General features: G+C 46.2%; 1 protein-coding gene across 1 annotated transcript in view; it reads right to left on the reverse strand.

Annotated features, from left to right (window-relative positions):
- Nucleotides 1-22,288, reverse strand: part of LOC119402225 (JNK-interacting protein 1-like) — a 59,849-nt gene that overhangs the window by 15,786 nt on the left and 21,775 nt on the right. Inside the window, 5 exon segments of the mRNA XM_049418551.1 lie at nucleotides 8,023-8,121; nucleotides 12,663-12,742; nucleotides 13,108-13,212; nucleotides 17,608-17,711; nucleotides 18,324-18,404. Coding sequence (XP_049274508.1) covers nucleotides 8,023-8,121; nucleotides 12,663-12,742; nucleotides 13,108-13,212; nucleotides 17,608-17,711; nucleotides 18,324-18,404 — 469 coding nt within the window.

Below are 22,288 nucleotides of genomic sequence, written 5' to 3' on the forward strand. Positions count from 1 at the left end.
CGCTCAGTGTGAGTTCGACGTAAAAGTTGATTAGGGGTTGGCGGAAGCAGCGGGACCGACTGTTCGCGTGCAATGGATAGCGTCGTGCTTTTCGCGGCCCAGCAACTGGCAGGCATGACGCTCTTGAAAAAGAACTGAGGCTCCGGGCGTCAAGGAGGCCCTGCAGAAGGCCAACAGACCTGGTCGTCATACCGCTAGGTATGACGTCCCGGCTACATTAAGGACCGGGTGGCGAAGAGTTACAAAGAGTGGCTTGAAGGAGGATGCTGCAATGACACCGACGGGACGCCGCGAGAAGGGCTTCCCTCAATGAAGTTGCGACGTGGGTGAAGGACGCGCGGAAAGACTTGCCAGCGGAAATTATCGTGACTGGCTTTAAAAAGTGCTGCATTCCCAACGCAATCGATGGCAGCGAAGTCGACGTCATTTCGGATGCCGAGGATGCCTGCGAAGAATCCGACAACCTTCCTTGCACATCTGACGAACATGACACTCCCGGCAGCGACTAGGGCGCTAAGTTAATTGTAAATAAAGGTGTGCTATGTTTCAATTTTCCTGTTTCTAAAAAAAAACATGGGTCGACCTATTTTCGAATATTTTTTTTTTTTTCTCGTAGAGCGCTATAAGTAGGGGTCGACCTATATTCGTGCCCGACCTATTTTCGAATAAATACGGTATGTTGGTGTCTTGTACTTATGTACTTGAGTTTATCTTTTGTATGTCGTGGCATTGAAATGCCCTGTGAATTGTATTGAGAGTTCTATTATGAATGTGTTGCGCATTGTGTGAAGGACTGAGTTATGGACTCTGTCTGTGGGACATTTTTGGATGTGTATGTGCGCGCTAATTTGTGTTGTTTGAATATTATGTGATAATATTCTTGAAGTGGGGGGCAGTGTCACAAATTAGCGGGTTATAAAACGCGCGCGAGGCCGCTTTCAGCTGGCTACGAGACAGAACGGCGCGAACCGCTCGCCCAAGAAGCACAAAAGACGAAAAAACAAGCATCAAAAGACGCCGGCGCGCCGCATCCTCCTCACCCACTCGAGCCAGACACCGTCGACACGATCGAACGCCCGGCAAAGCCTGGATGGTTCTAGAAGGAGGGGGACGCATCCTCGAGCGGTGCCGCCGCGATTCGAACCTACGAGAAAGCTCTCGCCCCTTCTGTAGCCTTAGCTGTATTGCACGCCGAAGAACGCTCCCGACGCTTCTGGAAACCGGGGAAGAAGGGATAAAAGCGTGCAAACGACGAGAGTCGAGTAGTGCAGACAGGAGTCGAGAAGTCAGCGAAGGAGTGAGCGAGTCAGTCGGCCCGGTGATGGTGAAGTTACGCTAAGTGTGGCTCCGTTAGCCAAAGAAGACGTGTTTATGATGGTGTGCGGTCAGTCGCTCGTCGATCTGGAAGAATCAGATGACGACACCGTGTGAGCCGTGACAAGTCACGACGACGGTTGAGCTACGACGATCAACGCTGGAGCTGGCGTGAGTGTTTCCTTGAAGAGAAGCATTCGATTACTGTCCAAGTATTGTGGACTGGATACGCCATTATCTATTCAGGACTTTAACGGTCATTGAATAGTTGTAATGCATGCGATTGCACTTGTAGCGTGTGATCTGGTTGTTTAGCTCCCGTTGTGTAAACACCATCTGAGTATTATTGTGAAGCTGTAACTGGTACCAGCCGAGTGTGCACGTGTTTGTGTTATTTGTATTGCCTTAACTGAGAATATATTTCGTTTTCGTTTGTGTTATCGACTCTCGGCTCTGACTCGGTCTTTGGACCACAACCGGCGTTCGCTGGCGCACCAAAGGACCAACTCTAAATTGTCCGCGCTTTCGTGGTGCGTTTTCGGAGGGCCTTGACGCCAGCCCTTAGAATCCGGCCGGCGATTGCCGTCCCCATTAACGGGATTAGTGACAATGCCTTAGGGTTAGGCTTGTGCAAATATAACTTTTTTTGGTTTGGTGCGAAGTTGTAGTGAATAGTAATGGGCATCACTTTATCTTGAAGCTAATTCAAAGAGTAGCAGGCTTTGAATTCTGGTAGGGTGCAAGTTATTGGCAGAAGGATGTGTTACGGTTTTAAAATTTGCCATATTTAGAACTGTTTAAGACATTTAACATGTTTTACGGGCTTTTAAACTTTAAAAAATTATCAACCAGCGTGCAGGTAACATGCACACTTAACCTTGAAGCGTGACTTCGTGGAAGAGGGTACTTCCCCCAAATAAACAGTTTCTCAAAACAACAAGCTGACACTGCAGCCAAACCACATTTCAGCTTGATTCACATGTAAAGCATTACCTGCTGTTCATTCATAACAAATTATTCGTAGGTACGAATACTATGAACGCCCAAGTCGAATCAAATTATTCTATTACATACTATTCTACATGAATTTGAAGCACAAATATTTGCACACCTCCATAAACAAAGATTTCAATCTCTACAATTACAGTTCTACAATACGAAGAACACTCTGCCCGAAATAAGCAATGTGTAGTGTGGTTTTGGATGTAACTCTAGAGGCTGGTTACATTGCAGAAGTGAAACACATTGACTACTTAACTTGGCATGCATGTTTCTTAACACATGTATTTTCTAGTTCCATGCTGCACGACTGACTGCACTTGGCATATAGGTTTCACAGACGCCACATCAGAAACTCATATAAATAAAATCAAGAGATGGCTATTACTGGAAGAACAGTTATCAATAAATAAGAAAAATAAAAAGAATATCATACCAGCTCCACTAACCTATCTCATTTCTAACAAGTAAATTGAAATAAAAATCAGCCTTAAAAATGATTACGCTGCTTTGAAATATAATAAGAGAAGGCTAACCATGGCTAACTTTAGTGGCGTCTTCTGTGAATTCCACGGTTGTGTGCTAAAACACTGCTATGTTGGCCATTTTGCAGGAGTGTAGTATTTGTACCATTTCACATATTGGCTGCCCAGGTAACCCAGTCGACACAGAGCAAGTAACATTTCATAGGTAAAAGTGCATCTTTCTGTGCCGATAAAATGAACATTACGCTTACAGCAACTGTCTGCATAAACTTTTGGTACACTTGTGTTCGACAAGCACAGTAATCAGCATTGACTTACTTCATCTATTTGTTTATTCAGCTCAACAAGAAAACCTCATGGTGTATCCTCCTCAAAACCAACTTGCATTGCAGACATCCTTTTAACAATGTAACTGATTTTTCCTTCACATGTTCAACTAGTTGTTTCACCATAACTATGCGTAAATCTGTGCTGTTGCTGCTCCATGCAAGAGGAGATGGGGCTCGTCAAGCTTCTGTTCATGCTTCTTTTTCTTGCCTCATTCCTTAAAATTTGTGCTACGATTAACACCCACAATAACGAAATTGTGTAACAATGGAATTTTCACAACAAAACATTTTTCCGTACCGGGTGAATGCCCATAGGATTCAACGCATCTTGCATCTCTCAACAATGAAATGTTTCTAAGCTGGAATCCCGCAACAACAAAAAGCGACGGTATGTTTTCCCACACATTATCGGCTTGCGCATGGTCAGCACACTCCAAAATGCACTCAAATATATTTGCTGCACACCTTAATTGTGCAAAGTGCCACCACATTACGCATGTGTGAGCGCCACCATCTTTGTTTACAAAATGGGCCCGGTGCTGGAAGCACTGGGCCCATTTTGTAAACGGAAAGCCGCTCACGCACTCAGCAATGCATTCTGCGCAGTGTGGATGCGAAGCACGCTTTTCTGACACGGTCACCTTATTTAAGCACCGTGATCACACCACGTGAGAACTGGCAGAGGCTTATCACATACACATCAGGGGATCATCTTGCATCAGTCACCCGTCAGTAACGATTTCTAACAAAGAAGTTTCGCTCCTAAAGGAAAGGGGTTAACGATAGGTATGGAGAGATAGTGCCTTGGTTTGCACTGTTGACCGTGCGCATGTGCCGCGGGTGACGTAGTCCAAGTATATATGTTTTCTTCTGGCCTAATAAAGCCTTCAGTTGATAGTTAGCGCTGGTGTTGTTCCCTCCCTCTGTGTCCCTGTCTTTTTTTGCGCTAAAAGCTTTTCAAGATGCTGGAAGCAGTCGCACGTGCTGCAAGTAGTCATCCACCATGCTGCTTGTTTAGACTGCTTTTTATGCAAGGCCCCATCATCGTTCACGTTACAGCATGGTGGCTTGGGGTTTGCCATTCTCGGGCTGCCGTGCGCAAGCAGTTTTGTTCGCGCATGTCAAACTTCTCTTGCCGTGCGAACAATGGGTATGGGGCCCATTTTCACCGTGTTCTACAGCAACCACAGTGACATGGCCAATCAGCAATGGAGGAGTGGTTGCCATGGCTACAATGGCACACTGCATCGTCTGCTTTTGCAGCACAACCCATGAGGAGAATATGACCACGGTGTAAGATATATACTCTTTAGGTGAGGACACTCGCAAGATGCGATCGACCAGATAAAGTAACGACGCCGAGAGCCCGTCGGACCGCTGACGGCAGCGGATACCTACCGGCGGGATGATGCAACTTCAACACAAAAACGCGTTCCCGTAGCAACTGGCGCTTTGCGGGAAATCTGAATTTCCTAGTCAGCGAACGCGGCTACGGCACGCCAGCAACTCAAGTTAGAAACGCATACCGCGTTTTTCACGAGCGAAAAACAAGACATGCAGCGGACGCCGGCGTTGCCGCCGACTGCGTCGGTTGCTATAGCAACGGTGCAGAAAGCATTTTCTCTCTTTAGGTTGCATCTTCCCGCCGCTAGATACCCGCTGCGGTCACCGGACCAACAGACGCGCGCCGTTGTTACTTTATCTGGTCGAATGCGCTCTGCATGCAAGCCGAGAAGTGCCCACACCTAAACAGTATACAGTAGAACCTCGTTGATACGTTCCCGCTTACAGTAGAACCCCGCTGTTACGTTCCTCACTGCTGCGTTTTCCCGGCTGTTACGTCGTTTTCCACCGATCCCGGCATAGCTCTCATAGGATACAATGTATTGGGAACCCCGCTGTTACGTCGTAACTGTCGGACCGTTCCCGTATGATACGTCGCGAAGTGCGCTCGGAGCCGACCGAGTGACTACCAAAGAGAGCGGCCATGGTGCATTTTCACGCAGCTTGGCCTCGTTTGACCGTAATATTAGCTGCATGTGAGGCGCAAGCAACAGAATCTTTCAATTGATGCAAACAAAAGCATGGCCTTCGAGATTCAAATTGAAAAGATGGCGTCTATGACGTAACTGCTCGTGAAAGCAAGGCCTTCGAGATTGGCATTTACTATTGACAAAAGCATAGCCTTTGAGATTTGTATTGCACAAACATGGCGTGTATGACGTAATTGCTTGCGAAAGCAAAGCCTTCGAGATTGGCATTCACTTCTGCCATCGCGTTGGCGTAGACTCATCATCATCGTTATTTGTCGGAGAACGGGAGGAGTTCGAGCTGGTTGGAGCTCGCATGGTCGTGCGTGCGGTTCGCGGTCGGACTCGCCGCGCCGGTCGTGATTGTGTGCGCTTAGTTCTTTCATGCCTACAGCTGTTGGTGTTAAAAAAATCACATACGTTGATTACATTTCTGTGGATGAGGCCGTCCTAAGCTCCGCGTTTCTATCTATCGACTAGATCGCGGCTGAGCGCGCCAATTTTCGTGCTGCTCGTAAGAATTGAAATAAAATTCTGTACCACTAAATATTTTGCCGTTTTTCCTGTTTTTCGGCTCTTACGTTTCCCGTCTCTTACGTTTATTTCCTATGGTCCCTTCAAAAACGTATCAGCGGGGTTCTACTGTAGTACGATTTCCCAGCTCCTACGCTTGAAATCGCGAAAATTAAAAATAACCCAATACAGCTGTGTGCAATATGTTCCGGTTAATACATTCCTGGAAAATATGATTATTCGGCAGCAACATTCAGCATCGCAGAAAACTGCGGTCGTATGATACGTTTTGTAGTCGGAAACTCCCATTCAGGCACGCAAAAAGGGCCCTCTCGTGTACTCGTGAAGTGTGAAGTGGACAGCCGCCGCGCGGTGACGGCGGCATTTCCGCAGTGCTTTTCCCCCCTCCGCGCTTTCTCTGCTTTGCTCAATTGTCCCCTCCGCGTCTCTTCCGAATTGCTCGATCGTCCCCTCCGTGTCTTATCTGAATTGCTCGATCGTCTCCTCCGTGTATTCTCAGAATTGCTCAATTGCCGCTCTCTGTCAACCACACTCCGACCCCAAGGCAGGTGGCGACGCTGGCCATCAAAATCTTCCAACGGCTTTAAAAAAAAAAAGAAAAGTCTTTTCTGTAGCACGTGGCACAATTTTGCTGAGCATTGCAAATCCTTCATCCGTAGCACGGTACATAGATGCACACTCGTTCCACACACTTTTGTTCAGACCCCATGGCTACAACAGCCGGGGGAACTAACAATATGGCCAAAGAATGGAGGCTGTCGCTCGTCCAGTCCGCCACGGTTCGGTACAAGACCTACGGAAACGCACATGCCGTCGCCGCATTGCCGCCGCTGCACAACACACCGCGACACGTAACCACAGCAACGCCGCCATTGTGCCCAGTGAATATGGCTCACAATTTCCCCCACACTTTTCTCCCAGAGCGCGTTCATTTTCGGGTCGCTCTGCCCATCGCGCGACGCGTTCGTTTTTCTCTGGCTGGACAATTCTGCCCACCAGGGGGTCGTCAGAAGCTGCCAGAAAAAATTTTTTCTGGAAGATATCTGGGAGTTTTCTAGTGATCAAGCGAGATGGATGCGCGCTCGCCTACCATCTTTGTAAGGACTCGACGGATCGCAATGCGGGCGCTTGGGGACTTCACCTTCGGCTGCCATTACGCAGGGCGTTATCTTTTAAAGCCTGTTCCGCCGTGCGAGATGGTGCGATTACGAGTGGTGGCGAACATACCAGCGCATGTCTCAAGTTAAAACAGCGCGTAAACTGATCAGTGCGAGTGTGCGACGTAGTATGCGATAGCCGCGAGCAGCTGTCGCTTTCGGGACGCTTATCACTTTCACGAGATTTCGCAAATCGCGTTGTACCGCGATTGTTACGTGCACTGCGCAGAGTTGAGCTTGTTAAGCCTTTAGCGGGGCGGCAATTTTCTTCATGGACGGGGCGAGTCGCGCGTGATCTTGCGAACGTACATGATCGTATTCCAAATGCGTACGCTCGATATTATAACTCCCGCTCTTCGGCAAACCTAGCCTCATATTTCCAAGCGGCAATGCAGAAAGAACCGAAGCTCATGCGGTGCAAAGCTTTGTCTGCTGACACGACGGTAGCGTTTCTATACATTTACGCTGCTTGTCCCGGAGTTCGATTTTGCAATATTCGGGTTGTCTCGGGATTTCAACACACGTGACCACGACGTTATTTCCAGTCAGGACCGGAACTAGCTGGCTGACCTCTGGCTGCCAGCGAGATGCCAGCTGTTCGAAAATCGAAGAGTCCCTCCATGTTTTTGAGAAATAAATGTTTTTTGCCCATGCACCTCAATATGGGCTTGTCAGCCTCAATTTTTACTGGATTTGGATCGTACGTTTATTTTCCGCGTTTTTTTCGGAAACGTATCAACATGGTTCTGCTGTATATCTTACACCGTGAATATGACTAACCCATGGGACGTGTTCGATGCTTTCGACATGATTCGATGTTCCTCGTAACGCACAATGTGATGCCACAGTAAAATACTTACTGGGTTGCGAAGGTCTATGCGTTTATTACATGGCAAGGGTCAACAAGGCAAGCAAACTGAATTTTGGCATAAAATTTTCATTTTGCGGAGCATTCACCTATTTGGACTGTGTTATTTCGCAAAAACGGAATTCTCGCAATAGCGAGACCTTTTGGTTTTTCCACCGATTTCGTTATTGCAAGGGTCCAACGGTATCTTTCTACATTTTGCGTGAAATAAATGCCATGCAAGCAGGCCAATACATGACAAGCTTATTACACAAGACATTTGTAGACAAACTAAGCAAAACAGCGCAGTCTTTCCTGAGGACTCACCCAACGGCCTCGGCCACTTCCCGTGTGGAGCCCTCAGCCTGGAACACATGGCAAGCAAAGCGTTCGCGTAGGGGATGCTTTGTGATGAACCCGAAATACCTGAAAGACACAGAGCATTTGCACATTCTCTAATTCTCTAGATTCACTCATCCAAAAATACTGCCAGTTCCTACAGTCTTACAGCCACGAAGAAGAAACAACGGTAACATGAGAACAAGGTGGCACCCTCAAACTCAGATACGAAATACCTGGGTCAAACATGGGTACGTCAAATTATTGCCTTTGTCAAACATGTGTAACATCCTCCCTTAGCAACACCATGCGCCACGCATGTAGTAAAATACACTCAAAGCTCGTTACAGCAAAGTCGCATCTGACACAAAAATAATTTTTATATCCAAAAATTCGTTATAAGCGTATATTTTTAACACTGTATCTATGACAAGACTATTCTTCATTTACTTTGTTATAACCAATAATTCGTTATATCCGAGTTTGTTATATCGAGGTTTCAGTGTACTACACAAATATCAAATGTCTGTCATATAGCAGACAAAGGTGATGATAGTGGGGATGGGCGAATACAGTCAAATTCCGCTACAACGAATTGACGGGACGCGCAAATAAGTTCATTGTCGCGAAATTTCATTGGAGTGAAATTTCATGTATACACCACAGAAGTCAAGATCTGATGATTATACTCATCCTTTGGTCCCAGCAAGCACATGCATTATCGTTTGCATTGAACGCACGCTAACTCAGACGTACTTGGCCGCACACCGAGTGAACGTATTTTCTCACGTAGAACACACACAAAATATACAGAAAATTTGGAGCTAAACTCAGGTTGCGGGTTATACGCGAATCTCGGTGCACAAGTTGGCTTCCCGGCACGCCTTCGCAGTAATGCAAAGAAGGGGGCTTTGCGTCAATACACAGGTATCTTTTTTCTTCCGTGGTGTGTAGTGGGAGGTGCCGATTATATGCAGGGGTGGGCTATACACGAGAAAATACGATATTCAGACTACTCTCTCAGAGTGCTGAGTGCGCAGCGCCGCAAACAAGCATGCCAAAGCTTCACTAGAGGCCAACGGAAAACCATGTGCCGAAGCTCCGCACTACCATAGTCATAAGCGAATGACAGGATAGCCGAAGCGCTTCGTGCCGTTTTACAACTTTATTGCCTTTAATCTACCACTGTGTTAGCTGCGTACCGTCGGAGATTATTTTCTATCAATGATCATGATGATAGTGACTGCAGTTTCCTGCGCAGCAGTTTCAGCAAACGGTAGTTCCGCTTTCAATCAGTGTGCGCTGCCCGTGCGCGTGCCTTCAGAACAGCTTGATTTTGTGTAGATCTTCTGTGAATGCGTCGTTGCCCTCCGTGATCACATCTTCCACGATTTTGTCTGCAGCGATGCGGCAAGCAAGCACCATTGCTTTGAGTCGGTGCGTGCTGGATGGGGCGCTTTCTTTTGTGGTCACCCAGGATGGCATCGACACGACCATATTTGTATTCGCAGCGGTTGCTGCAGGATGTTGTTACGCTTGGACTAGTAGCGCCGGCCGCGCGTGTGCCTTCATAATGTCGTGGTTGACATTCACGTTCGCAGGGCTAGTGACGACGAGCAGTAGTTTTGTCTTGAGCGCTATGTCAAAAACAAGGCGGGAGTTCTTGAATGATTCTACCACAACCTGCAAGCGCATCAAACCCACCGGCAGCATCGTGGTGTATCAACGATCTGTCGCCGAGCATCTCAATGGCAAAAAATTTATAGGGAAGTGCATGTGGTGGCAGAATGCGTGTCTCCGATGAAGACACGGGTCTTGCGATGCTGCCGCATGGCTCTGGAAGTCACGAGCCAACGATAAATTGTTGAATTGCTAGCACAATTTTTAGGCAATCCTAGGCAAGCTCCTTTTTTGCTTATGTGGTAGCACTCGCGAAAACTTCGTGGAAGTGGAGGTACCCACAAAAAGTATTCGTTGTCACGCAACATTTTTCACATTGTTTTCTATCAGCAGCTGACAAGGAATCGAAAATTATTCGTTGTGTTGGAAATTTCCTTGCAGTGGAGTTTGTTATAGCAGAATTTGACTGCAGTAAACTTGAGGTTTTAAGCAAATTCAATGCGAGTAGTGATTTGATCGAATAACTTCAAATCAAATAGTTCGAATAGTATATACCACATATTATAGAGAAAAATTAGCATTTCTGTCATGACCCAACTTACATGTGCAATATTTGTAAGTATTAGAACAGGGTTTCTGCGAAAGGTACTTTTTTGGTTCAAAGCAAAGTAAGGCAACTTTGAATAGTAGAAGGATTTTAATAGCAGTACTGTGCAAGTTATAAGCGGTAAAATATGTTACATATTGAAAATATGTTAAATAAGCGGTAAAATATGTTACATATTGAAAGTGGACACAACGGAGGCCTCCGTTGTGTCCACATTACTTCAGAGAGCCAAAAAGATATGTTCCACTGACACGGAACGCCGGAAAGAAGAGGCCCGCGTAATTGCGGACCTCAGAAAAAACGGTTATCCGAGAAATTTCATTCGGTCCGTCGCCCGCCACGCAGAGCAAAAGAGGTTACGCGACTCCCAGCCAGCATTGACGAACAGCTCTCCAAAACGCGTGTCGGTCCCATACGTCCAGGGAGCCAGCGAGGCGTTGGCTCGGATTTTTAGAAAAGAAGGTGTACACATCGCGCACGTGCCTTCATGCACGCTGGGCCGCTTCCTTCCCCGCCCGAAAGACCGGCCAACAAAGGACAGGGCGCCCGGCGTCGTTTACAAAATACCGTGCGCCGATTGCCCCTCGTCGTACATCGGCAAGACCAAAAACTTCCCCGAACGGATTAGGCAACACGTCAACGACGTCCGTAAACTCAACAAAGAACGCAGCGCCGTCGCCGAGCACGCAGAGACGTTTGACCACAGAATAGACTTCGACGGAACGGCCATCCTGGAAAGTGAAACCAAGTGGAGGAGGAGGTTGCTACTGGAGTCGTGGCACATACAGAGGACCACTCAAAATATCAATCGTTCCCTCGGAACTCTCCCCCCAGTGTATGCGCATGGGCTACGCTCCGCGGTAATGCGTGGGGTCGTTAACCGCCGCAAGAGTGCCTTAAAGAGGCCGCTGCCAAGCCGCCGCGGTCCCCCCTGAGGAAGGAACCGAGCTGGTTCCGAAACGTCGGGCTTTTACGTGTTTTCGTAACTTTGGTTGGAGAATAAATATCAGTTATCTCAGGTCAACGAATCATTTCGTAGTTTTATTTAATGGGGGTCGCTACATATTCAACGAAAACAAGGGAGTGCACGTGCAACGCTAAAGTGGTGGTTTGCAGTCGCCACTGTTTTCGACATCATTCACACACTCGGAAAAATCGAAAGCATGAAGAATTTTAATTGCCATTCGACGTATAGTTTCTGCGCAGTATGTTACCGCCACGAAGTCCGCAAAAACGAGGAGGTCCGAAAAGTAAGTCAGCGACTTTCCCCTACTGAGCATTTTTTCTTTTCCCCCACGTTCGTTATCTCGGCACCAATTCGCGTGCCTCAATTGCCAGGATGGCGCAACTGACTGCTGGTCATGTTTTGCAAACGTGTAGCCTTTCAAGAATGTTGTTTTGGTTATAGTGCAGTACCGCTTTAGGTGCAGATATTCACGACTCCGGCAACCTGCATTATAGGCGGCCTATGCTGTATAATGAACATCCTGCTACTGTTCGAATTCGCTTCAAAGTTATTTGATACGAACAAATGATCACTGGTACTTCACTTACAACCAATAAAGTAGGGATGTGCAAATAGTAAACTTTAGGTTCGAACTGAACTGTAATTTGGTCAAATAATTTCTAATCGAAAGGTTCGAATAGTACATATCATACACTATAAAGAAAAATGAGCATATTTGTCACGAACCAACTAACCTGCACAATATCTTTTTTTTTAAAGCCAACAAGGCATATTTGAACGTATTTATTTTTGGTTCTTAGTGAAATGGAAGCAACTATGAATAGTAGCAGAATTTGAATTTCAGTAGGATGCAAGTGATAACTGGAAAGGTATGTTACGTTTTAAAATTTACTTTGTTTAGCGCATATAAGCTCGTATAGCTTCAAGCTTTTAAAATTTTAAAAATGATTAATCCATGTGAGGGTATGTTCACTTAACCTTGAAGTGAGGCTTCGCAGTACGGATTTTTCCAGGATAGTTGTTTTCACGGCACAGCACTCTACGCTGTGGTGAAACCACATTTACAGGCGGGGGGAGGGGGGAGGGTTATTTGCGGTCTAATATATGCTTATTCATTTACTTCAAATACATTGAAATTTCAAATAACTTAAATTCGTATCGAAGTGAATTTGAATACCGCAATATTTGTTCGAATATTCACACATGCCTACAAAAAAGAGACATTCGCACAAGCCCAAAGATAATAATAAAGCAACTGCGCTGGAAGAGTGGCATTCCGTGATTTAGTCCCCCCCCCAGAAAAATGCTTGCCACGTTTAATCTCTCTCACAAACATGTGAAGTTTGCTTGTTGCATTTTGCTACTGCGGGGTCAACCACAATTTTTTTTTTGCCTTTCTCACAACAAACATGGAGAACAGAAAAAGGGACTCACTTGTGATCTTTAGGGTGGTACCCACAGAAGGTGACATTCTTGAGGTTGAAAAAGTAGTCGTGTGTTGGCACATGGTTGGGCTGCGAGCAAAACAAACATTTCGATGAACTTGAAATGCAGCGAAAAGTCGTTTTCTCTTTGTGCTGCAAAAATCACGCGTGATGGCAATGCGTATGCACAGAAGGTAAGAATAGAGAGGGGGTAGGGCAAACTCAAGGAAGCTATTACACTCCAACCTAATGAGGGATGCGAATCCTTTTACTGCTGTACAAGTGCTTAGTCCTATCCATTCTTACTTGCACTGTCAATCCCAGAATGCTTCAGTCACAAGAATGTACCAGCAATCTCACGTTTACATGCTCATGCAATAAAGCAGTCAAATTTCAAGGCACATTTGAGCACAAAGACAACCTAGAAAAAAGAAACAAACGGAAGGATGGCTTACAGCTGGTCGCCCGCGGTCCACCATCCGCAGGCCGAGATCGGTGACTTCGAGGACACACGGATGCGAGCCGTGTACGCCCACTTCGGAAGCACTAGCCTTGGCAACCTGTTTTTGAGAGACGTAGGAAAGATGGCGATCACTAGAGTACTAGACAAAAGTTTGATTTGAAGGGAAAATTTCATCTGATGGAGGACGCCCAATGAAAACGCTGTTGACATAATGCACGCACTTGCACTAATGGCGAGACTGAACCAACAGTAGGCACAAGCAAGTCAGCTAATGTACACACGTTTATACACTCAAACCTTGTTAAAACAAGCTGAAGGGGGAACTGAAACCAGTGCTTCATTACATCCATTAATGCACTTTACTTCATTAAATGTCTAATGAAATGTACAATTTCAAACATGCCAAGAATGCCACAGCTTTGCAGCTCTCTGCACCGCTACACAGCCACATATGCAACGAAATTCTAGCAAAGGAAAAGCAAAATGATCTTCCGCGCCGGTAATGCACACCTACTGAGCACCTGACACAATGGCTTTCACAAAACCTACCCATTGCACGAATATAACGCGAATTTTTTTTCCAGAAATTTGCGAGTTAGAAAGGCGCCTCGCGTTATATTCGGGTTTGTGACACAAATTGACACAAATATAGCGCGAAATTTTTTCGAGGCCTTTTTTTTTTAAATCTTTGTCCTTGTAAAAGCTCGTACAGTAAAAGCTCAAGAATGTGCTGTTCCTGTAATGTGCGCCGCACATTCCAGGAACTTGGCGGGTTCGTCGCACCATATAGCACATTTTATTCCAACTTGCGCCTCGAGTGACCGTGTGCGGGAAAGCACTGTGGCGCCAATGCCTGCCTGGTGTCTCGGAGCACCACCACTCAGTACAGAAACCTCGTGCGAATTGCAGTCGACACACGCGCCACTATGGCATGCTGCGGCGATCACACTGTGCCGCTAGCGCTGCTAGCGCCATGAGAGCCACAGTGACAACACGTGGATAACAATCATTTCGGAATAACTTCGCCTCCCTAACGCCTCGCGCTCGCTCGTCACTGTGTTTGGAATGCACTTTCTTCCTCACTGCCTGTCATAATAAACAAGCACAATCAATACACTGCCGCATTTAAAAAACAGGCTATCCTGCTGGCCGAAGAGAGGGGCAATTCGAGTGCGGCAGGAGATCTCGGAGTGACGGAGTCAACCGTTCGAGGTTGGAGGAAGTGCCGTGACCGCAGCATCTTCCAAACCGCACCGACTCATAAGGCGTTCTTGGGCCCAAGACCAGCTGTTTCCCGAAAATCGAAGAGGACCTGGCAGAATTCGTGCGCCAACGTCGCGGCCATTTTCTGCCTGTCAACGCCGAACTCGTCCAGTTCAAGGCAAGGGAGCTTGCATGTGAGGCCAGCGTGCCCCATGAGGCCTTTAAGGCCAGTCGCTCGTGGGTGCAGAAGTTTATGCGTCGTGTGGGATTCTCACTTCGCCAAAGGACTTCGATTTGCCAGAAGCTTCTGGCCGAGTAGGAAAAGAAGATCACTGAGTTTCGAAGTACACCGTAGGACAGATCGGAAACATGGATGAGACGCCAATCTTTTTGGACGTTCCAGCTGACTACGTGATCGATGAACTCGGCACCAAGGAGGTACGCGTCCGCACAACGGGCAACGAGAAGACCCGGGTGATGCTGATGCTGGCAGTGCGTGGCGGATGGGCGTAAGCTGCCGCATTTTCTCATATTTAAGAGAAAGACGCTTCCCAAGAACGAGGCATTTCCGTCTCAGATGTACATCAGGTGCAAAGATAAGGGCTGGACGGACAGCACCATGACGAAGGAGTGGATCCGTGTTGTGTGGGGAAGACGTCCAGGCACGCTCCTTCACACTCCAGCTATGCTTGTGCTCGACGTATTTAGAGGCCACTTGACCGACGAGGTCAAAGAAGCGCTCGGCAAGTCTAACAGTGACCTTGTTGTCATTCCCAGAGGAATGACGTCGCAGCTCCAGACACTGGATGTCTGCATAAATAAGCCCTTTAAGGATCTCGTACGACGGGAATACGAACAGTGGCATGAGGCTAGCAATCGCCAATTGACTCCATCGAGTTGCATGAAGCAAGCGTCAGTGAGCGAGGTCGCTCGATTGATTCACGATGCTTGGGAGGCCTTGCCGTCGGCAATAGTGTCACGGGCATTCCTGAAGTGTTGCCTCTCGAACAGTCTGGCTAGCACAGATGACGACGACGCGGTTTTTGCCGACAGCGATAAGGACTCGAGCAGTGAGGAAGAATAATCAGGCGAGCAAGTGATTCTAGCATTTTCGACGGCTGTAAATATAAATAAAGCTCTGCGGGCGACCACTTTTTGGTTGCTGTTTAAAGGTGCATCACTTTGCAACATAATCGTAATAAACTTTTTTTTTTTTCGTCAAGACCGATAGTACCCCCCTTATATTCGCGGTCGCATCATTTACGTACAAATACGGTATTTTTTTTCTACAACATGACGGTCCTATCCATGACCTTCCATGTGGTTCGTGTCATAAAACCAGCAAAACAGCGGCACATTTGAAGATTACAGCTACCGCACTGTGACACGAATGAAGTCTGCCGTGGTACAGCAGTGTGTAGCACACAACTTCGTGTACCAACAGTGCAGCTGATCCGCTGGCCCCACGGTGAACCCACTGGCTTCACTTGGCTGGCTCGTGGTCTATGAGAATATGCAGACAGAATCTTGGAGGCCACGCTAGCTACTTTCACAATGCTCCACAGCAGGATGGAGAGGTTAACTGAGTGGTCTCTTGCATCTCCATAAGTTGGTCATCACTGACACAGCACTACCCTGTCCTTGCAACATGTCCACAAAGGCTGGCGGAGCTGCTGTTCGTGTGCGGCTATGCCCAGCAGTGAGAAACGCCAGTATTGCTCAAGGATGTTCGCAACACAGAGATGCATTGGTGAACGAGCACCTAACCACACAGAAACCGATATGTTCTGACAGAAACAGTCATGTATTATTTTGTTTTGGAGGTTAACGTACCTTACTTACGCATTTGCAGGCCAATTTTAATTCATCAGTATGAGACCTTAACGTTAAGGACAGAAAAAGCTCGTTAATTTTAACTCGGTTAATTCGAACTTACAGCTAATTCGAACTGGCGCCCTGGTCCCTGCACAGCCCTGTGTATTTGTATGGCGGCAAACTCCAGATAATTCGAACGCGTCGGTAAGCGCAACGGTTAATTCGAACTGCGAGCCCCCTGGTTTTCATTGCTCCTCACAGCAGTCGGCCCAGAGTGATCACATTGTGTTGCAGAACCAAACCAAACCAAGTTCACTAGCCCTTTCGGCCCTGGCGTCGTCAATTGACGACACCGCACAAAAGTTCCCCTAGCACCTCGGAAATGAAACCAAAACTGCTCATTCTTGCAGAAAGAGTTCTTCAATGATCCCCACTGCAATTGACATCAAAGTTGTGGAATATCTGCGGAGCTGGGAGCCCCAAAGAAGAAAAAGCTTGACCGGAGTCATGGGTGGCGCCAAGGCGGGTCAGGTGAGGCAGCTAAGCGCCGTTTTCGGGACGTCGTACAGAAGCTGTTTCAAGGAGTATCACGCTGAAAATTAAGACGTGGTTCACTTTTGGTGTACTCTAGTGAGTAGCAGAAATAAAGAAGCCATTTTCCTAATTTCACAACCACTGAGCCTTGATGACCTAATTTGATTGTATGCTAATTAATCCATAAAATCTTGCACAACTGGCTCAATTTTTCGTTTTTGGTCTTCTGAGGTCCTTACTATTAGGAAAACGCGCACAAAAAATGTCTCCGGCCAAAACAAAAAATCCAGGGCTGAAAGGGCTAGAGATGCAATCAAGAAAACAGCAGCATTTCTTTGCAGATGAGAATTCGGATGCTGCGCTGGAACTCTTGGGCAAGCTGCAAACGATGCTGATGAAGTCGCAACAGAAGAAGTGCAAGCTAATGCAAATTACCAATTACTTTTATACTTTTAATTTTGATTGCGTCAACTGTAAATGAACGTGTTCTGGAGCAGATATTTCATATATTTCAATACTAATGCTCACTGCTCACATCAATGCATATTGCTGCTGGTTTCTGGCATATCACTGACTGCTCAATTAATTCTGTTCACTGTTACAACTCCATGCATTTAATTTACGAAATCACCTGCCACAAACGTGTAGTATCACCTAATTCGCAATAACGAGTCCAAAGCTGGCTTCTTTGGGTTCTGCCCATGCAGTGTGGCACGATGTCCGTTCATTCTAGCGTCCACCCGTTAATTCGAACTCTGCTTAATTCGAACGATTTGCTAGTCCCCTTCGAGTTCGAATTAGCGAGCTCTTACTGTAACTGCTTACTAAGATTTCAAGAGAAATGAATCACATTTACTTCATTATTAACATCAATTCATTATAATGAGGTTCCAGTGTAAAATAATATTTTACTGGAGCAGGAACACCAAAGCCTGCTCACCTTTCGAATTGCCTGGCAGAAGACTTCGCTGCCTTTGTGGCAGGACACTTCAACCGAGCCCAGGAAGTCCAGCAGGTAGCGCTCCTTCCTGATTTGTTGACCCTCTGCAAGTTGAAACCGTGAAAACAGGCTTAAACTGGTTTCACTAATGCTAGCGAAGATCATGTGCCCCTGTTTGCTCTTTTGCCCATCTGTTGAGGCCTGTGGGACTGCTTACCCCCTCGCTTAAAGTATTAACTCCACATCATGATCATCATCAGCCTGACTATGCCCACTGCAGGTCAAAGGCCTCTACCATGTTTCAACCAATCAACTTGCTCCTGTGCTTGCTGCGACCACGTTATGCCCGCAGATCTTCTTGATTTCATGTGCCCACCTAACTTTGTCCCCACCTTGCGCGTTTGCCTTCTCTTGGAATCTAGTTTAATGACCAGCGGTTATCTTGCCTATGCGCTACATGCTCTGCCCATGCGCATTTCTTCTTCTTGATTTTGACTAGAATGTCCTGAACACCTGTTTGTTCCCAGACCCACTCTGCTCCCTACTTGCCCCTTAAGGTTACACCTACCATTTTCCTTTCCACGGCTCACTGCGTCATCCTCAATTTCACATATTTGAACTCCACATATATGAAGGCAGTTTAATGCCATTCTGATTCCTATCACCCCAACACAACGACTGCCCCATTGTGCAACCAAGCAAGAACATCCGCATACCTGAGCCAAAGTCTGAGTAGTCAACGTCAATCACATAGGCACTTGGGAAGATCCCTGTGGCTCCGGTCCTCAGGTTGACCCCTGCAGAAATGCAAAAGAACAGATCAGCACACTCACTCCCATTGTACTGTCGTGTACGTACAAAAGACAGTGCCGAAACAAATGAAAAATTTGAGAATTAATATAAAAGTTTTAACTTTAACAATGATGCACACATCAGCAGTGTTGCATTCGGCCACTTTGTAACAGTGACAAAACAAGAATCCATAAGAGATCCCCCCAAAGGTACAACGACTTTCCTGACCTCCATCACTTTATGGTTAGCAAAAAAACCGCATAGCTGATTTTACGAGCACAAAGGGCTGCCTTCGCCGTTCAGTCATTAAATCGAATCAAGTTACAAACCTTAAAACCCTTTGAGGGTTTACACCATACATGTACAGCGACACTTAACAGGCACCAATAGGTTTCCACCATACATGTACGACATTGCCTGTATGTTTAACCCTTTGAGGGTCGAATTTTTTCGCGAAATCCAGTCCAAGAATGTGTAATTTTTTATTGCTGAAATAAATTCTTCAGATCATTCTATTTTTTAAAAATTGTCTCGAATTTTTTTCACAACCATAAAGTGACAAAAAAAATCATTTTTGTTACATACACATGGTTTATTCGTAGTAAAATCAAGCAAAGTACTAAAAATACTTAACAGTGTTTTATAAATAAAAATTATGCAATTTATTAAATATAGTTCACAGACATACAAAAATAAGCGCACCAGAGTACTTTTCCGGTTAAAAATGTTCGTGCTCTAACACTAAAAACTTTTCAGCACGTCATAGTCTTTGAAGCATGGCTCGCCGCGCACGCTTTTTAGATGTCGCTCCTTGATCGACATCGGAGTCGGAACTCGTAAAAAAATCCTCGTCTGACAAACTGAAATCCAATGAATCAGATTCTGATTCGGCACTTGGGGAATGGTCCGCATTGCAAGAATCTCTGCTCGACTCACTGGCAGCAGAGCAACCGGCGCGCGCTTCCATAGCGTAAGCAAACTGCGTCAGTGAGCGCATGGAAGTAAACTCTGGTTGTGCGCCCGTCCGGAAAGCAAAACGAGTGAAAAAGCTACAGTAATCCTTTGTCTTATCGCCAACAAGACGCAGTTAGTTTTTCCGAGAACCCAAAACAGGAAATGCAATCCCGGCGACATCGTTAGTGTAATTTAGCGCCACATGGAAACAGATGTAACCGCGCCCCGGGGAGCAATAAACAAGCGAGTAACAAGCGGTCACCCTTTGAGAGATTAGAAATCAAACAGCCATCAGCTTCGCGGGCGCAAGAAGCGAAAACCACCCAAAGGACTAAACCGAAACCAGTCGGACCGGGTGCGCACGTTCTGATGCGCAATTGAGAGCCGCCACGCCACTTTGGAAAGCAAAAAAAAAGAAAAAAGACGGAGAGACATCGGCGCATTAAAAAAATTCTACGTATTCCTGAAGCGTGGCATCACATTCCAAGCAAGAGAAATGATCGAAGAAGGCACGCGTTTGAAACCAACTGCGCCGCGGGCGCGCTCGGCTGCGCAAGCGATAGCCGGCGCGCCGTCTTGCGAAGCATAAAAAAAAAGCAACAACGGAGAGACATCAGTGCATGAAAAAAATTTCACGTATTCCTGAAGCGTAGCAGCACATGCAAAGCAAGAGAAATGATCGAAAAAGGCACGCACTTTAAATCAGCTGCACCGCGAATGCGCTTGGATGGGCAAGCGATAGCCAGCGCGCCGTTTTGGGAAGCAAAAAAATAAAAAATACAACGGAGAGAAATCGGCGCATGAAAAAAATTTCACGTACAGTAAAACCTCATTAATTCGAACTCTGTTATTTCGAAATCCCGCTTCACTCGAAGGGTTTATGCGGTCCCGTATTTTGCAATGTAAATATGAGTGGAGATTTTGAAGCGGCGGTCAGCGCCAGCCCGTTTAATTCGAAAACTTTGGGTGCCATGTGCCAATTCCCAATCCTGATTTCGCCGCAACTCCGCGGAAGCGATGGCCATTAGTGTAGCAATATTAATGAGTGACAGTTGAAGCAACCTAGCCTCGCTGGTGCTAGCGCAAAAAAAGTAATAAAGAAAGAAAGCGCGGTCTCGTGGTCAGCTACAACGTGCGCCTGCGGAAAATAAGATGTGCTTCACTGCAACACAGCAGTGACACGCGGGCAGCATGTCGCATGCTTCTCACAACGTCAGCGCGTCATGATTTACCCATTCTTTTTGGGAAAAGAAAAGATAATAAAGGATAACCTGATAGAATTGATGATGTATGCGAGCCTCCGACTGGCGGTTGCTCCGGCAATTTGCGCACTTGCACTGCTGGTGGAGTTCTCGCCTGTAACGCCTACTTCGAAAACTCAGTTTGAAAACTTCAATGATCATGTTTACCAGCCAGAACAGATCGAGGATTCTGTCACACTGGCCATTATCATATTCTTTATTTTACCAGAAAGAATGGACGAATGGTCGCATCATGACGCGCTGACGCTGCGTGGAGCAGGTGACATGCTGCCCGCGTGTCACCACTGGGCTGCAGTGAAGCACGCCATTTTTTCCGCAGGCACGCATTTCAGCTGACCATGAGACTTCTTTTTTTCTTTTCTTTCTTTTTTTTGCACTGACAGCAGCGAGGCCCGCCGTTTTCCCGGGTTTGCGGCAAAAATGGGACCGGGTATTGCTGGAAAAGAACCCTTGGAGCCGCAAACTAGAAGGCCAAACGACCACCTCTGATTACTTTCAGTAATTCAAAGTTCCTTGCATCCTGTTTTTTGTATGTTTCGTTAATTCGAAAACCCGCTTAATTCGAAAGTTTTTCACAGTCCCAGTGACTTTGAATTAACGAGGCTTTAGTGTATTCCTAAAGTGTGGTAGCACAGGCCAAGCAAGAGAAATGATCGAAAAAGGCGCGCGCTTTAAAAATAAACGCTATGCTGTACATGTATGATGACAACCCTTTGGTACCAGGAAGCTGCTGCTGTACGTGTACGGCGAAAACACTCAAGGGGTTAAAACACGCGCCTTTTTCGATCATTTCTCTTGCTTGGCATGTGCTGCCACACTTAGAGAATATGTGGAATTTTTTTCATGCGCTCATGTCTCTCCATTGTTTCTTATTTAGTTTTTAAATTCCAAAATGACGCGCCGGCTTTCGCTTGCTTATCCGAGCATGCACGCGCGGTGCAGCTGGTTTCAGTTTCGTGCTTCGGATGGTTATCGCTTCTCGCGCCCGCAAAGCTGATCGCTGTCTGGTTTCTAATCTCTCAAAGGGTGACTGCTTGTGACTCTCTTGTTTATTGCTCCCCGGGGAGCGATTATCTCTGTTTCCGTGCGGTGCTAAATTACACAAACGATGTCGCCGTGGTTGCATTTCCCGTTTTGGGGACTCAGAAAAACTAACTCCGTCTCGTTGGTGATAAGACGAACGATTATTACAGCTTTCTCACTCTTTTTGCTTTCCGGACGGGCACACAACCATGCAGTTTTCTTCCGTGCGCTCACTCATGCAGTTCGCTTACGCTACGGAAGTGCACGCCGGTTGCTCTGCTGCTTGTGAGTCGAGTGGCAATTCTTCCGATGAGGACTATTCCCCAAGTGTATTTTCGTATGTCTATGAGCTGTGTTTAATCCAACGCATAATTTTTATTTATAAAAATCATATAAGCATTTTTTTAGGATTTTGCTTGATGTTACTCACGAATAAACCCAGTGTATGTAACAACAAAAATGATTTTTTTGACACTTTATGGTCCTGCAAGAAAATTTTAGACAATTGTTTTTAAATTTAATCATCGGAAGAATTGAATTCGGCAATTAAAAACACATTTCTGGAGTGCATTTCGCAAAAAAACTCGACCCACAAAGGGTTCAGAAGCAATCATAGGATGATGATAATAATAATAACAATAATAATAATA

Source organism: Rhipicephalus sanguineus, chromosome 8 (assembly GCF_013339695.2).
Source record: "Rhipicephalus sanguineus isolate Rsan-2018 chromosome 8, BIME_Rsan_1.4, whole genome shotgun sequence".
Lineage (NCBI taxonomy): Eukaryota > Metazoa > Arthropoda > Arachnida > Ixodida > Ixodidae > Rhipicephalus > Rhipicephalus sanguineus.